Source organism: Ranitomeya imitator, chromosome 8 (assembly GCF_032444005.1).
Source record: "Ranitomeya imitator isolate aRanImi1 chromosome 8, aRanImi1.pri, whole genome shotgun sequence".
NCBI lineage: Eukaryota > Metazoa > Chordata > Amphibia > Anura > Dendrobatidae > Ranitomeya > Ranitomeya imitator.
This window is the reverse complement of record NC_091289.1, coordinates 121,168,729-121,186,502: the sequence shown is the minus strand read 5'-3', so window position 1 is coordinate 121,186,502 and position 17,774 is coordinate 121,168,729. Positions and strand designations below refer to the sequence as shown.

General features: G+C 43.9%; 1 protein-coding gene across 1 annotated transcript in view; it reads left to right on the top strand.

The window, feature by feature from the left end:
* Positions 1-16,078, top strand: part of LOC138647934 (fibronectin type III domain-containing protein 7-like) — a 46,907-nt gene extending 30,829 nt beyond the window's left edge. Inside the window, exons 8-14 of the mRNA XM_069737313.1 lie at positions 6,848-7,105; positions 7,899-8,150; positions 8,248-8,502; positions 9,462-9,722; positions 10,488-10,517; positions 12,115-12,169; positions 14,794-16,078. Coding sequence (XP_069593414.1) covers positions 6,848-7,105; positions 7,899-8,150; positions 8,248-8,502; positions 9,462-9,722; positions 10,488-10,517; positions 12,115-12,146 — 1,088 coding nt within the window. The 3' untranslated portion in view covers positions 12,147-12,169; positions 14,794-16,078. The remainder of the gene's footprint in view (positions 1-6,847; positions 7,106-7,898; positions 8,151-8,247; positions 8,503-9,461; positions 9,723-10,487; positions 10,518-12,114; positions 12,170-14,793) is intronic.
* Positions 16,079-17,774: the final 1,696 nt, after the last annotated feature.

Sequence of the window (17,774 nt, the reverse complement as noted above, 5' to 3'; positions counted from 1 at the left end):
TCAGTTACTCCCGCGGTGTTCCGGCCACCGGCTATGCGCCTCAGTAGGATGTTGCCTCGGTCTCATGGCACGACTCCTACTGGTACTCCTTTTTGCTTGATCTCGTTTACACTGTTCCACAATATCCTTCCCTTCTTGTCTCTTTCTTAGGATACCGCCGCAACGAGGGGCAGGCGCGGCTCCGTTACGTTCTGCTCTGTTCGCTAGACACCTGCCAGGTTCCCACGCCTGACAGGGACCCCCCTGTGTCTTCTCCCTGCAACACCCCCTGCCACAGGATGTTGCCTGAATCCAACCCAGTCAGCTTCTGACTAACTTTCTATTGAACCCCTAGTTTTACCAGTGTGAGGAGGGGCCCAATAAATAAAGCCTTTTGCTCCCCCTAGTGGCCGGAGTGTGAAGTGTAATGTTTTCTGGTGATACCTGGTCAGGAGAATTCCTTCAGTGCCATCAGACGTACCATCACTCCCCTTAGTGGCAGAGTGTCATACTGCAATGACCAGGTCTCTGGGGTGATGCACTCCCCCCTCCCCCCCCCCCCCCCCCCCCCCGGTTAAATCCAGTACTCCTGGACTGGGAAGAAGAACAATAATACATAGCAGCAAAAGACATACAAAATTTTTGAAATGCTAAAACAAGTAAATAGAACGATGCTTCCCTTTATGGGAGGTGAGGACACTTGAACGTTACAAACAAAAACAAAGGTTAAATATTTTTAAATAACATTCTGACTATAAATAACTCTCAGTACCCAGCTGGGTATTCTACCAAGTGCAAACTCTGAACAATAATTTAACCTTTTCCTTTAAGGGCGTATAAGCTGAACCCACTAAAGGCCTACTATAAAATACTATATAAATAACTCAACTTTTCTTTCTGTTCTAACTTCCCCAATGCAGGACCGCCTAGCTCCTTGGCTGGGCCTACTGTCATTGTGCCGACCATCTTTCTACAGTTCTCAGGAGGACTCTCTCTCTAACCCCTACAGGTTCACTTCAAGCTTTCCTGTCCTCAACCTTCATTAACATTATCAAACTTTATTAACTTTCAACATTATTAACGTTTCAATCTTATCTAAGGCAACATGTCAACATTCCCTTTAAGAGGGAACCAAGTCTCTAGAAAGTAGTGCAGATTCTCTCTGTCTGCAAGTCCACTGAAAGCAAGACCTTCTGCGTCATGTCCAGAAGCATTATCTTCGCAAAGTCTTCTTTCACTTGTAAAACCAGTAGGGAGCACCTTTTAAGAAGGTGCAAACTATATACAAAAATAGTTTTGAATCATTCACTGTTCATGATCCGGCAGTCTTTTAAACAATGATAAACAAACAAAAAGAATAGGGATCCCGGGTAAAGAAAGGGAACCCTAGGAGTTAACCCTGGACGGGTTTAAGCAGCAGCAAGAAACAGTTAACTATTTACATTTTCGGATCTTCGAGGTTTACTTCTGCTCTGGTGGCCTCTGCCAGGGCCTATCCGGGCAGGCAGACCTCGAGGGTCTGGGAAGCCTCAAATCCCGGCCTATTTCTGGCAGTGCGGGAGTCCAGTGACCGATCCGAGGAACAGCAGCAGCGGCTGCCGCTGCTTCAGCCCGTTCTTCCTCCAAGGACTTGGCAGCAACCAGGACGGAGGTACAGCGCTGGATATCCCGAGCCCACCAGCCGTGGCCCTTTTGGTATCTGCAGTAGCTTACCGCATCCCCCGGCAGCTGGACAGGACCCTTACTGTCGCCCCGCAGGCCAGCCTCCACCACCTCCCGGGTGATATGGACCCTTATTGTCGATCTGATCTCCTGGACAAAGCCTCTTCCTCACTGGGGCTGGTAAACGATCACCACTCCCCATTTCGGCAATGACCCATCCAGCAGCTCACCGCGGGCCTCCCGTTCCACGTCTAGGGCATACTCAGCTATGAGGTGCTTCCGATAATCCCCCCAGGGGAAGGAGCCCATGTCCCACTCACGCGTCTCCAGGTCGAATGATGCGGACTCCGGAACTCCACCAACCACGTCGGTAGTCGGGTCATGCGTCGGCGGAACACCGATCCCCGATCGGCCAGGGTACTGAGCTCGCTTGTAGGTGGGGGCTCTGGCAGCTCCACGCCGTTCCTCAGGGGCGGCCACCTGGTCTGGTGCAGGCAGCGGGGGCTCCGCGGACAGCTCCCAGGACTCGATCTTCTCCAGCGGTGGCATGCCGGTATAATCCTTCGGTGATGGGGATCTAGACTGGGCCGTCTTTCTCCGCAAGCCTCCTCGGCTTACCAGCTCCACTCCGTCTGAGTCATAGTTTTGTTTCTTCGGTCTCTACCCGCCATAGAAGATGAGAAGGCGGACCTCAGCCGCTGACGGACCCGCCCTCAGGATACAGCAATACTTAGACTGGGCGGCCATTATCTTTCGCGCTCTCCAGCTTACTCACGCCCACTTTCATGCCCTTCTTCTTCTCTTGCGCTCCTCGTGGCGCTATAATGGCTGCAGTTTTGGCGGGAATCTTGTGGCAGATAGCAATACACAGTCCTTGTAACAAATCACAGTCCAACACGTTTCAATCACAGTTCCAAGGCACACATGACCTGCTTCTCAGGCTTAAGTACGATCCTGTTTGTGACGCCAAATTGGAGCGCCCCCAGACACAGGGCCACGAGTTCTCGGTACCGGGCCTCTCTGGTTCGGTTCTGAGGCTGTCACAGTGGCTAGACCCGGTCCGCGACCCTGCTAAGGGGCGTCCAATAAAGGTGGTGCAGTCTGTCAGGGGTTCATGGCGCCACCTGTGGTGTTCGGTCAGGGTGACCGACGCTGCTGTGGGGTCCGCTGGGGTGATGGAATAGCAGCTGGATGGTATACCTTCCCACAGGTGAAGTAGGTCCCCAGGGCTTGCCAGTAAGGTAGATGGTGATGGTGTGAGGAGCAGGCAATAACGAAGACACAAGGTTGCAGTCTCTTTACCTCTTTACTGAAGACTTCAGGATCCTCAATCCAGAGCACGTTTAACAGGGCTATCAGAGACCGGCCGGCCTGATGGGCACTTCCAGAGTTTCCCTCGCAGATGGAAATCGTTGCCCACCACTAGCGCCTGTGTGTTGTAGTCCTACCCTGCTGAGCATTCGGAATAGTCCTCACAACTGCTGTTCTCATTCGTCGTTCTCTACAGCTCTCTCTCTCTTTAGTTCCAGATGTTGCTAGTTTCTCGTTCCCCTGTATGTTTTGGCTAGGACGCACCCATATGATGGAAGGCATGGAGGTCTTCCGGGACCCTAGAGACGCCCCTCTCCCACTGTTGCCCCCTATGTCTTCTTAGGAAACTTAAGGTTGACAGCCAACCTATAATTAACTGTCCTGCGGAGTTTGAAGTAAGGCCTAAAGTCAGTTACTCCCACGGTGTTCCGGCCACCGGCTACGCGCCTCAGTAGGATGTTGCCTCGGTCTCACGGCACGACTCCTACTGGTACTCCTTTTTGCTTGATCTCGTTTACACTGTTCCACAATATCCTTCCCTTCTTGTCTCTTTCTTAGGATACCGCCGCAAGGAGGTGCAGGCGCGGCTCCGTTACGTTCTGCTCTGTTCGCTAGGCACCTGCCAGGTTCCCACGCCTGACAGGGACCCCCCTGTGTCTTCTCCCTGCAACACCCCCTGCCACCGGATGTTGCCTGAATCCAACCCAGTCAGCTTCTGACTAACTTTCTATTGAACCCCTAGTTTTACCAGTGTGAGGAGGGGCCCAATAAATAAAGCCTTTTGCTCCCCCTAGTGGCCGGAGTGTGAAGTGTAATGTGTTCTGGTGATACCTGGTCAGGAGAATTCCTTCAGTGCCATCAGACGTACCATCACTCCCCTTAATGGCAGAGTGTCATACTGCAACGACCAGGTCTCTGGGGCGCTGCATATGTATGTTTGTATATAGCAGCCACATAGTATATAGCACAGGCCACATCGTATTTGTCTGCTATATACTACATGGCTCCTATATACTATGTGCCCTGTGCTATATACAGTACTATGTGGCTGCTATATACATACATATTCTAGAATACCTGATGCGTTAGAATCGGGCCACTATCTAGTATATATATATGCAGGGAGGTGTTTCACAAAGAAAAAACCTTAGGGTATATATCGAAAAAACCTTAGGGTATACTATATAGCATAAATATTAATTCGCAAATGGTATATCCATCTGTTGGAAAAAACCACAAGCATGATGTCCTTTTGGATCAACAAATAAGCATAACCCTTTCAAAAAGATGGCCATATAGAGATGTAAGGCCGTTATCACATGTATAACCACATGAATAAATAATCACTGATAAGGTTCACATAATTAATGAAAGGGTTGCAAAAAAGAGGGAGGGAACTTATCGCATCTAGAAGACTTCACCTCGACGCGTTTCCCGGTCCGTGCGGTTCATCTGGAGTCCCGATACAAACTACCGTATGTTATGCCACAGATATGAGGTGCCCAGATAGAGGAAGCATACCGGGTACTATTTATGCTATATAGTATAACCTAAGGTTTTTTCTTGGTGAAACACCTCCCTGCATATACAATGTATATATACATATATTTCTATATTTCATCTCTTTTTAAAAACTATATGTTTTTCCACCTGCATTAGTACAGGGCCTATTAAGGACAGATTGGGACAGATGCCGCGGAATCGGGGCACCAAACAATCGTTTCTTCCTAGGGTGCCAACATCCACAGCCAGACATGGTTCATATAGGATTTAACCGGGGTTACTCAGGATACTTTATCTTAGGGTATCAGTCTATGTGTTTGTATTTTTTGTGTTATTTTGATCATGTATTTTTTGTCTGACACATTGGGTTGGTGTTTTTTAATATTTAATTATTAATAAAATCTATTTTTTTAAGGGAATATATGTTACCCATTCCAGTGTAAGCAAGGAATCGCCCATCCGCTGGGTAGATTATAGCTGTTAGATCCCTGTGACCCCACTGTGTCCTGCTGCACTAATTAAAGTCTATGATGCGGAATATACAAAGATAGTTGAGCGCGGCACTCCGCTAACTTCATGGTAGACTTGAATAGAGTAGACCTGGATAGAGCAGCCCGGGGCGCAGGCGCAACTTGCTGCTCTATTTAATCCTTCCAGGATGTGACCTTGTAGCCAGAAGGGAATGGGTGACACATGTCTTCTGCTCTGAAGATTGGATCTGTCCCAGCACTTATCTCCAGGCACTCAGATATGAAAATAGCCAAGTGCTGTGTGCTTCCAGCTATCATCATCGGTGCCATAGACCCGAACATAGTGGAAGGGCGCATGTGCAACTTGCACTTCATTCTTGATCTCCTGGCATTGGACTTGCAACCAGAGAAGAACAAGGGACAGAATTCCCTCGTTTTGGTGATTGTTGGGATCTGTTATCACCTATTCAGTGCATGTTGTCTATAAGAAGTCATAAATCTTGAAATGAATTGCTATGATTGCAATAGATTTGTCTTCAAATTTGAGTGAGCATCCATCCTAGGACTAAAAAAAGTAACTATACATTTCTCATGCATAGTTAACCTACCTGGTGCCCTGTGTTCAGCTTTACATCCTACTGCTTCCAAGATGGCACCACGGTGACATGGGGAGTAAAGTGGATAATCTAAGCCATGCCATCCCTTCCTTTCCCATGGTGTGGATAGGAACGGCAGGGGAGGAATGGTTTAGACTTCCCACTGCAGTCTACATGCCACGGTGGCTGAGGGAAGGAATGGCTGTCTGAGCAGAGCTGGCGGCAGGAGGAAAACCAAGACACCAGGTATTGTCTTATATAGAAAAGCATAGTCACTTTTCAGCCATAGGCTGGATGATCTCATTAGAAAAAACACTTCTTAAGTCATTAAAAAATTATTCTAGTTTACTTTTTGGGGGCCAGGGTGTGTATTTATCTTTATTTTTGTACAAAAAATTGTCAAATTGTGCATGATATTGTCCTGATAGATTGATAAGTTGTGCAGGGCTGTTTGGGCTAAGTGCTTGTAGAAATGTTGCCCAAGAGGAGCCAGCTACAATTTCTATGGTCTGGGAAACCCTGGGCAAAATCTCTCTGTGTAAGTAACCTTAGGGTATGTGCACATGTTAAGTAATTCCTGCACGTAATTCCACACAAAAAACCAAACATGCCTCTTGGCAGGAAAAATGCATAAAATATGCACATTTATGGCACATTTTTTTTCTCCATTCATTAGAATGGGTATGATGTACAATAACAAATTGTATTGTGGTACCGTGTTAGCCAGAAAAATCGATGTGAATACTTTTCTGCCCAATGATGACAGAATTATTCTGGGAGTGATACCTTTATTGGCTAACCAGAAAATAATATGTTTGCAAGCTTTCAGAGCACAGTGGCTCCTTCTTCAGGCAAGATTACAAATAGATTAATAAGAAAAAAGCACAACATTTAAAGAACAGTACAGCAGGACATTTGTTAGGGGGTGGGAAGTGTGATGAGTCCATAGATAAGCCAAGATAATCAAATTAGGCATTTTCTTACAAATGGAGAGGTAATGGGAACAATGTTCTTAGTTATCTGGAGTCCATCTGGTGGAGGTGTGAATTGTATCCATGTAGTGACTCAAATCCAGGTGTTAAATTGAGTCCTAGTGTCAACGAATATGTTTAATTCGTTGACACTAGGACTCAATTTAACACCTTGATCTCATTCACTTTGTTGGTACTGTCAAACACTGCGTTTCCACACGGACACAGACTCTACATGTGCACGTACCCTTAGCTTTTGTAGGTTTGCGCATGGCGATCCTATTCTTCTCGGTATTGTGACATCTCTACAATAACGTATTGAACTATTTCTCCTTGTTCATGGCTTTGCCTACAGCACCCTGCTGCCCCAGCGATTTCAGCGCAGCTTATGTGTCGAGTGATACGCTGGAGGTTGTGTGGTCTGCCGTACGAGGTGCAGAAATGTATGAGACCAAGGCTGATGATGGCACCAGCGTAATCCTGTGTAACGACACGGCTACAGTGTGCGCACTGTCCGGGCTGCAGTGTGACACCCAGTACAATGTCACCGTGTATTCATACAGTGATAGCTCCGGCAGTAACACCTCGTGTTCATCAAAGTACATGAAGACGGGTACGTAGATGCCAAGTTATATAGTCTCCTCGCTAGAGGGTCTCTGCTCAGACTAATAAAGCCTTCATTATAGAGATGAGTCCTCCATGAGTCGTTATCAGAAGTTTCTGCAATAAAAACGTCCCTTTCATGTTCAATTTCTAGCCTTTTAGCTTCTGTGCAGACATCTATAGTGGCTTGAAAAAGTTTATGCCCCATGAACTTTTCCACATTTTTCCACATTATAACCACAAACTTAAATGTATTTTATTGGGAATGTATGTGATATCCAACACAAAGTAGAAAGTATTTGTGAAGTGTAAAGGAAATGATACATGGTTTTCTAAATATTTTAAAAATATAAATCTGAATATTGTGACGTGCATTTGTATTCAGCCCCCCTGAGAAATGTTGGGGATTTATCGACATACATTGTATATAATTATTTTATTATATTGAAAAAACATGTATTTAGTATCGTAGCTGGGTATGTTCACCTTTAGCATTTTTAATGCATTTTTTTCTGTATGCTACTGCCAGAAAACCACAGCAAAAAATACTCTTTTCTATTTTTTTATGTTGTTTTTTTTAAATGTCTTTTAGTGCTAACTTTAATGGGTTCTCTCACCAAGTTTTTGCCACCTCATTGGAGAGCAGCATAATGTAGAGACAGAGATTCCGATTCCAGCAATGTATCATTTACTGGGCTGCTTGCTGTAGTTTTAAAAAATTGCTGTTTTACAGTATCAGCAGGAGATTTAATTTAGACTTCATTTTTTATAAAATGCCAGGTAACTTTTTTGTCTAATTCCAGCCCCATGTAGCCCTGAAATCATAAATATCACAGCTGATGCCAGCACATATAGGATACACTGGGATTCCACTAACTATAATGCCGTGTACTCGGTGACGGTCAGAGGGGAGAATAAGTCCTGGAACTGTACCAGCGGGGGCACGTCTTGTGCTCTGGAAAGCCTTCCATGTGGCTCCGTGTATATGGTCAGTGCAGTGGCGTTCACAGAGGAAGGAGCAAGCCTGCCCAGCTACAGTGTGCCTCTGGAAACAGGTATTGTGCCACATGGCACCACATTGTGCCAGGGTTACAATCACCGCCTCTATGTTTGATGCCTGTTCCTTACGAACCTCGTCTATTTCTCTTGAAGCTCCCTGCTGTCCAACAAACATTAGTGTTGTCCAAGTCACGCAGTCTGTGACCAATGTCAGCTGGTCCAGAGCCACAGGAGCCCAGACATACACTACGGTGCTGGAATCACCGAGAGGACAGGCCAAGTGCCACACCCTAGAGGAGCACTGTCTGCTGGGGTGTATCACATGTGGAACCAGCTACTCCGTGTCCCTGGAAGCCGCCAGCCAGACGGGTCTTATGTCACAGTGTACTTATCACGGCTACTCATCCAGTAAGTCAGTCCATTTGTATTGCTTTCCTAGAGCTCCAGTGTTGTAACATTTTTCTTAGATTAACAATGGGTCCTATTAACTATGGTGTCCACCAGTTTTCAGGACTTTTTGACAGCAAGCATAGTGCTAGAGTCTGCCGTGACCCTGATACCGACAGTCTAACCCCCGAAGAAGCCGCATTCTGTAATGACCATGACACCTAAGCGTGCCACCCCATTGTTCCCACACAGAGGGATCACAGGGTGCCGATGGCAAGGGCCATATGTAGGTCCTCACTCCTGCCACCTATTAACATTACGTTCTGGAAGAGCCAATAGAAAAATGCCGACAGAAGAACACAATTCTGAGTATTGCATCTATGATCAAAGGATCATACGTTCAGGTACCCTGTTTTATTCCCAAAAATATCTAAAAAGTCCCCAAAAGAGGCAGGAGTTTCCTATTTGTTACATAAGCAATTAAAAAAACACATTTGGTATTGCTGTTTGTCACAATTAAAATATGACATAATATTCATACGATCAATAGTATATATCCCACATGCGAAAATAAATAAAAATAAAAATGCCGGAATTGCTGCTTTCTGGTCATCTTGGTTTCCAGAAAAAAAAGTGGCGAAAAAGACATATTGTTCAATAAAGACAACATGTCATCCTGCAAAAACCAAGGCCTCACGAGGCTCCTTCATGAAAATATGAGAATATTATTGGTCTCAGCATATGCCTATGCAAAGTTTTTTATTTTAAACAGTAGGAAAGTATACATTTAGTTTTAGCGGTAAATTTACAGAATAAAGTTAATATGTCAATGCACAGTAAAAGCAGTAAAAATGAAATCTGAGAATCCAATAACAGAATTGCTGTTTTTTTCCGTTCCATTGAGCTTTAGCATTTGATAAGACAGATATTACTGTAAGAGATTGTGGCGAGCCGCACACCGGTTTCTCTGTATTCCACAGGCGCCTGCTGCCCATCAGGAGTGAAGCTGTATAGACTCTCTAACACCGGCATCCGAGTCACTTGGCGAGCATCAGCCACTCCGGATAACTACACAGTCAACATCTATGGGACAAAAGGAAATTTTACCTGTAGTCCGAACAGCAGCTTCAGTTACTGTGACGTCACCGAAATACCATGTGGAGATGTTTACACCCTGGTGGTTTCCCCTATCAGTGACGAAGACAGCCACATTTTATTCTGTCCCCAAAAAATATATTCTGGTAATATTATGAGCGCATCTGATTTAGTAAGTTTCCCCTGCCACAGAACTGTCCCTCTAGTACGGTCTACGTAAATAATGAAGGACACAGTAGGACAAAGGTTTGGTATTGTGGAGCAACTGAGATTATGAACAGGGTTGGCTACGGAAATAAGCAAATGTGAATTCTGTTCTAAGTCACATAGACTCCCCAATCACATCAGATAGTTGTTGGCCAAATGATGGTTCGCCCGATCGCTCAGCCAACAACCATCTCAGCCGTCTCTCCCAGAGGGAGTGCTCGCTCCTGTGTTCTCTATGGGAGCTGCTGCCAGACACGTCGGGCGGGGGCTTATCTCAGGGAGAACAAAATGATCCACAGGGTGAAATTGGACATGCCGAATCCTTAACTCCCCCCAACAAGTAATTGTCCTAGGCTACCACAACCATTAGATTGTTGGCCAAACCCATCTTTATCAGTGGGTTCAGCTGAGTGGATAGTCAATAGCTACCGTATTATGGCCAGAAAATCCACTTTAATGGTTTTGTAGCAAAAATATTTAAAGCAAATCTGTTTTTTGCTACCCCATCTAAGAGTTGCATAATGCAAGGGCAGAGACCCTGATTCCAGCGATGTGTCACTTACTTTTTTAGTTCCAATAATGGTTAGTAATGGGAAACCATACATACTATCTATAAGGCAGCGGAGATGCATACTAAGCGTATTTATACACATTTAGGTAGAACCTTTAGAGCATGTATTAATGTTTCCCTTATTATATTCCAGTTACATGCTCGGGCAGCTCTCTTGGAATGGGTAAGACGCCTTTTTATATCTTTTTTCAGACTGTTCGGTATGAAAGAAATGGAAATAGATCATCGGCTGAGCAGTCGTTTTCTGCTTAAGTTTCCACAGCTGAAAATCAGTTCCATACATCTGAATGGAGTGTTTGGTACTGCACGTCGATCATTTTACAGCCCCTATTCAGATGTCAGGAACAGTGTCGGACTGGGGTCCCACTAATAACAATGACTTTGGGGAGGCCCACTTTTCACCTGCATGCAAATATACTACCTTCGTTCACAAATTTACCTACTGTATATCTCTATATAATAATACACTGGGTAGCGTGGTTAATGAATGATGGGATGCTGCTTTTTTCTGTACAGAGTGAATCCAGCGAATTATGCCAAGCACTGCCCACACAGTGGGTTTGGGGGGGCCCAGATCTACACAGGGGCCCACTGGGGGATTCCCCTGTTACCCTATGGGCCAGTCCGAGCCTGGTCAGGAGCCATATCAGAAATTAGTATGTCAAAAATCTGCCCATTTAAAGATACTGTAGTAGGCCTGCCGGCTGCCGTGCTTTATTTAGTCCCTTTCCACACAAGGCAGGAGCTGGCTGTGTTATACAGCAAGCACCTGCCTCTAACAGCAATGATCCAAGTTAGTGTTGATCACTATTGAACCACTTAGATGCCACAGTCAGTCTCTGACAATGGTATTTATGTCTTGGGATCCTTGTTCAGGTACTTACCGCCTCCCTTGATCGCTGGGTGCAAATGGACCCGCTCAAGCACCGTATGGCCACCATGTTGATGCTCTTCAGAAGCCCAGACACAGATTCAAGTCCTCCAATGGGACTAAAAAATAAAGTGTAATGTTCCAATTTAAAAAAAAAGGAAAAAAAAAACCTCGATTCAAATTCTAATCACACTTCTTTTTCAGCTGAAATGAAGAGAAATAAGCATATTTTGTATCGCCATGTCCACAAAAAGTCCAATCAGTGTAGAGAATTATTTATCCGATGCGATAAACATCATAAAGAACAAAATATTGAAACTCCAGAATTGTCACCAAACTTGCCCCCAAACATGCAACTGAAAATGGTTTTAACCCCAAATGGTACCCATAAAAATCACACCTCACCACTCCAAAATATAAGCCTTCTAACAGCTCTATTCACGGAAAAATGAAAAAGTATGGCTCTCATATAATGCAGACACAAACCAAATTTTATTTTTCTAATAAAGTTCTAAATTTGTTTAACCACTTAGTAATAAAAAAATGATGCATGTTTGGTATAGCTGTAATCGTACTGACATGGAGAATCATGGAGGCGAAATTGCAGGGTTTTTTTCAGTATTTTGTCTCAATTTTTTTTTCTGGACATTGTATGATAAAAATGATTTCTATATTTCAAAAGTACAACTCATGTCGCCAAAAAGAAAACCTTATATGCTTCAGCGATGTAAAACTATAAAAGTTATGACTCTTGGAAGGAGGGGTGGAGAAGACAAAACAGCAAAAATAAGAATTGGCCTCTGCAGGCCAATATCTCCTGTGTTAGTATTGTGTATATATAATTTCATCATTATTGCTTAATAATTATATTGTTCATGATTTTTATCAGTGATCTATAGAGGAAAGAGAAGCATCACATAAAATAATGAACATTCTCCATCTAGGTAAGTAAATCACAAGCAGGCTAGATTATATTTCATACCAGTCATTACAGTTTTTCTGAATTTATTGATCTAACCAATTTTCTGAAGTACCTCAGTTAGAAATTACCTACCGTTCCCTCTCTACCCTACTGCCAGTCTGATTTTTTTTTTTACTTTTGATGATGTTTTGCTTGAGTACCCCAGCGTGCATTGGGGATTCTCAAATGGGATGTCATCAGAGGGCTGCAGGTGCTGTGACCACCCTGAAACAAAGTGCCATCAGTGACCTCTGTTTCGCGGGCTGGGCTAATCCCTAGTCTACTGAGAATAAACTGGTTGTCCGTTACCACGTATGGTCAGTATGCACTTCCTTCCTTTGAATGTGCATCGACAGCTCTCCCCTTCCAGGTGTTAAGAGAAGCGACTAACCATCAAGAGAGCACATTGTCAGTGCACATTGAAAAGGAGAGAACACAGTAAACAGTGAGAACAGAGGCCAACCCAGCCCTTGAAATGGACACCACTGTTCTCAAACAGGTCATCATTTCTCCTGTAATGTACTCCGCCTCTTTTAATGAATTTACTGGCGGGTGTTGCCAGACTCTATCCTGCTGCGGCTCTTCCCCATCTCTACTCACATTGGTGGAGCTGGCTGAAAGTGACTTTTCAGGGTGTTTTATGCCTGAATTCTAGCATAAACACTTTGATGAATCAGTCATATTATTCAGCTGCCAATGACCAATGAGCCCTGATATCTGCCCAGGTTTGTTCTTGTTGTTAATGCTGGCTCTATTCTACAGTGACGGGCTTGACTCTTCATGTGCTTACCTAAACCTACTGATACTTATCTATTACATACATAAATTATTATATCTACAGAACTGCTTCAGGCAGTTGTGTTTAAAGGGAATCTCTCAGCAAGTGTTTGCTACCTCTTCTGTGAGGCGCCTGTTGTAGTCAAAGAGAAGCTGATTCCAGCGATGTATTACTTAGATCACTTACTGGGTGCAGCTACTCTGACACAATCAGAGATTAGATTTAGCAATGCAGCAGAGCGGAGAAGGCTGTCCTCGTCCCCACCAAGGTCTGTATATACAATGGCTATAGACAGTGAGCTGCTTATCACAGAAGGGGGTGGAGTTGGACCAAGAGGCACACACTGCTGTAGTCCGTGATAATCACAAGGTGATAAAACATTCAGTGTAAGTAAACAACACCATGCAGCACATCAGAAGCAGCTGACAGATTCCCTTTTATCAGAGATGGTGCCAATTGATTAGCAGAACCCAGTCCAGCGGCCAAATCAGTATTCTGTGGCAATTGGAAGAAAAGCAAAGCGCTCCTTACCTGACAGCATCAGTGAGTCTTCTTTTAATTAACCAACCAGGCGTGATTTCGCATGTGCCTTATGCCATAACGATCACATTATGCCAGGCCAGGCCATCAGGTGTAGGCGGTTCACCTGGATCCCATCTGGCGGCAACAGATCAATGATGTGGCTGCTGGACTTGGCCCTGCGACATATTAACACAATCTCTCATGTTTAATATTGTGCCTAGATTGGTTGTGTCATTTTTACATTTAACATTGACAATAGTACTGTGGAGAAACAGGGTCAGTGGGTGCTCTCGTCCGCTGGCCCAGCTGTCTCTAGCAACACTGCATGGACCAGGGCTCATACCACTGAACGCCCGCTCTATCTCCCGGTGGCAATACACTACACAGACAACACAGGGTTGAGGTAAAACAGTGTGGCAATACTTTATTGAACCAGAACACACCATAGCAAACTGAACAATCTCAGCAATTACACCAAGATGGTGCATATTACAGGGCCAGGGCCTCACCCTTCCGCTGACTCGCCAAGATAATGGTAGATGTTATGTCAGGGCTCCCAGGGTCGCTACTCCATCTGTGGTATGCATGCAGAGAGGAGGTAACGACAAGCGTAGGGAGATATCCGAGAGTAGTCCTGTGTTCTTGCAGCTGGGTCCGATGTACCATCAGTTGAGATCCTGAAGAGAGTCCGGTTGGTAGTTCTGTGTTACTTCACCAATGATGTGATCTCTGAGTCTTTTTATACCCAAGACATGTAAGCTAGTTTTAGAATTACCCAGTGTCCTTCAGTCCAACATCAAGATAAGGTAAACACTGGTGATGAGATCAAGTAGCACTACTTGACCATTCAATCTATTTGCACAGTCTTTCCCTCTCTGCTTTAGAAGTCACCAAGCTGGTTCCAGAATTCAATGCACAATTAGCATATCAGCACACATCAATAAACAAAGATAAACACACACTATGTACAAGTCACTATTACAGACTTACACAGTATGTTAAATGGTATATCAGTTTGCAAGTTTGTTTTCTTGAACCACCAGACAAACACTTGAATCCACAAGCCAATATACAGATGAAAAGTCAGTTTGTATTGGTTTACAAAAGCATAGTTGTCTAGGTAATTAAGATATACTCTGGTTTCTTCACAGGGACCAAATTAGTACCAAAGCAGATAATCGTGGAATAATATGGAAAAACTGTAGCGCGGCATAAAATGATGGGAGGACAGTGCATTCTTCTTGATGCTTTTATTATATAAACACTATCAATGTGATCAAGTTACTGACATTCTTTTCTTTCTCCAGATCGTCATGTTATTTCCATTATAGAACTTATGAACAAAGCTGGACATGGCAAAACAAATACCGTACATATACACAACAATATGGATAAATGTGCAGAGATGATACTGCAACAACATGTTCAAAATCCGTTTGGTGCAAAATTATATTGGCCCTGATAATGGTTATGTAGTTGTAGATGGTTTCAGATTGAGTACAAGGTATTGACCACTATAAATATTGGATAGCATGGATCACACAGATCAATAAAGTTACTGTCACAGAAGAGTCTTAATCTACTTGTATATTCCTAACCCGAGCCATCACAAACGCCATGCAAAATCTGCATCTGGATCCTCATCCATCAGGCAGAAGGACTTTAAGGGAATGTCTTACCCATAATATTTTAATAATTAGAGTAAGATAATTCTACATATTTTTTTCTACTCTATGTTTTTTTGAATTGAATATATTTTTATTTTATTTTTTTATACATGGATATTGGGGCTGCCATCTTGCCTTAGATGCTGTTCAACCTGCTTTAAAACAGTCGCCTGGACCATAGTCCTCAATAGACAGGTTCTGACTTATATAAGTGATCTTTCTGGGCATGTGCTGCGCAGAGGTCATTGTGCAGGGTGTAGGGAGGTGAGATGCGACCATCACTTATCCAGAATGGTGGATCCTGTGTTATCTATATAATTGTTACCTTTCACAGTCATCTTACCTGTACTGATAGTGAATTTACTGAAAACTGATCTGGACAGAACAAGTAGGAGTTTAGTGTTGGGCTTTGTGTCCAGAGTGACAATAACAAAGACATCAGCATTTTATTTTAATGAGCCTGAGCCCAGACCTGAATCTACTTAAAACTCTGTGGATTGACCTGAAGACAGCTATACACACGCGATGCCCTCACAAGCTGACAGATTTGGAGTGCTATTGCAAGGAAAAGTGGGCGAAGATTGGCAATTCTAGATGTGCCATGTTGATAGACGTCTACCCAATAAGACCCAATGACTCTATATATAAATTTCACTTTCTGTATTGAAGAACTGAAATAAATCAACTTTTTGATGATATTCTAAGTTTGTGAGAAGCACCTGTGTGTCATTTGACCTTGACCGCACTCTGTTTTATTAATGGAACGCTATGTTTTATATGCTGGTAATGCACATTTACAAATAATTCATCACTTAGCAAACCATGAAGAATCAAATAAAGTCTCGTCTAGTTGGTTCAGAGCTATATTGGAAATTTTTAGAAATGTTTTGTAGTTTGTAAAAATAAACCTAGTTGCAAGATGTCACATTTGTGTTGCCTTTGTCCTTGTATTGAATATTGGGGATTTTTAAGCAAATACCAGATATTATACAAACTAGTAGGGGAGGAAATGTGGAATATCTTGTTTCAGGTGCTTTTGTTTTACTGCTCCATTTATATTTGTTTTCTAAAGCAAGGGACATTTCTGGGAAGTTTCTTGTTTCATATATAGGACACACAAATAATAATTTTTGATCTATGACACTTCTAAACAATGGCACAATTCTAACTATGCTCAAAGTACAGGAAGCACCTGGGGTGATTTCCCCCATTACACAAGCTTTAGTTATTTCTGTATTCTGATATCCTCTCACCATAAAGGTCGGCATAGATAAAAGATTCACTGTACTTAAGCAAAACAGAAATAATATACCGTATATACTTGTGTATAAGCCGAGATTTTCAGCACATTTTTTTGTGCTGAAAATGACCCCTCAGCTTATACATGATTCATTGTCCAGAAAGCCAGTGGGGGAGGGGGAGCGGCGGAGCATCGTCAGGAGCCAGCTAACAGAAGACATCATACTCACCCTCTTCGCGCCATCGCTGCATCTCTGTCCTGGCGCCAGCGGCTCTTCCTGTGCTGAGCGGTCACATGGTACCGCTCATTAAGGTAATGAATATGCCCGCATCTCCACTTCCATAGGTGTGGAGTGCATATTCATTAAATTAATGAGCGATACCATGTGACCGCTCAGCACAGGAGAGCTGCCGTGCTGGGACAATGGAGATGCAGCGACGGCGCGAGGAGGGTGAGTGGGATGGGGGGGGTTAGTGAGCCATCCATACAAGGATGGAACGGGGGGTGAACCATGCGGGATCAGGGGGAGCCATGCATGCAACAGGGCGAGCCACACATACCAGGACAGGACAGGGGGAGCCACATATAGCAGGACAGCGATTGGGAGAGCCACACATAGCAGGACAGCGACAGGGCCGAGCCACGCATAGCAGGACATCAACAGGGGGAACCACGCATAGCAGGACAGGGATGAGGGGACAATGAATAACCCGGCTTATATTCGAGTCAATAAGCTTAACCAGTTTTCCATGGCAAAACTAGGTGCCTCGGCTTATACTCGAGTATATACGGTAAATGGAAAAAAAATTGACAAGAATAAACAGAAAAATAGAATTTAAAAAGCGCTAATAGAATAACGAATTGGGTGCAAGCAAGAAAAAAGTGAAAAATCCCCCAAAAATGACAAAAAAAATTTGTCGTGAACGCAATGATAAAATGAGGCCATAATCTATAAACTGCTCTACTCAACAGCAAGCCTCCGTACACGCTAGTTCACAGGCTGCCAATTGTTAGCCTACTATGTGCTCTGATTCCAGGCCTTGGACAGTGGAGCAGTCAAACAATTCACTTCCTCACTGTCACGACAATGCCAAAAATGCCATATTATATTGTGAGTTTAGTTTAAGAAGGACATGGCTTCCTACACCAACACTCACAATGTAGCTGCAACCCTCCTTGTTCTCCCCCCCCCAATTCCTCCATCCACAGGCAAAGTCTAGAGCAGAGACACTGTGTAACTGGAAGCTAGTGTGTGAGCAGGGTGTGGCTTTAAACTGCAGACGACCAATCCGGTAAAGCCACCCGTTGTCCCTCCCTTCTCACTCAGGAATTTCTTTGTCTCCAGACTCTAGAAATGTAAATATTTCTCAGATCAGTGCAT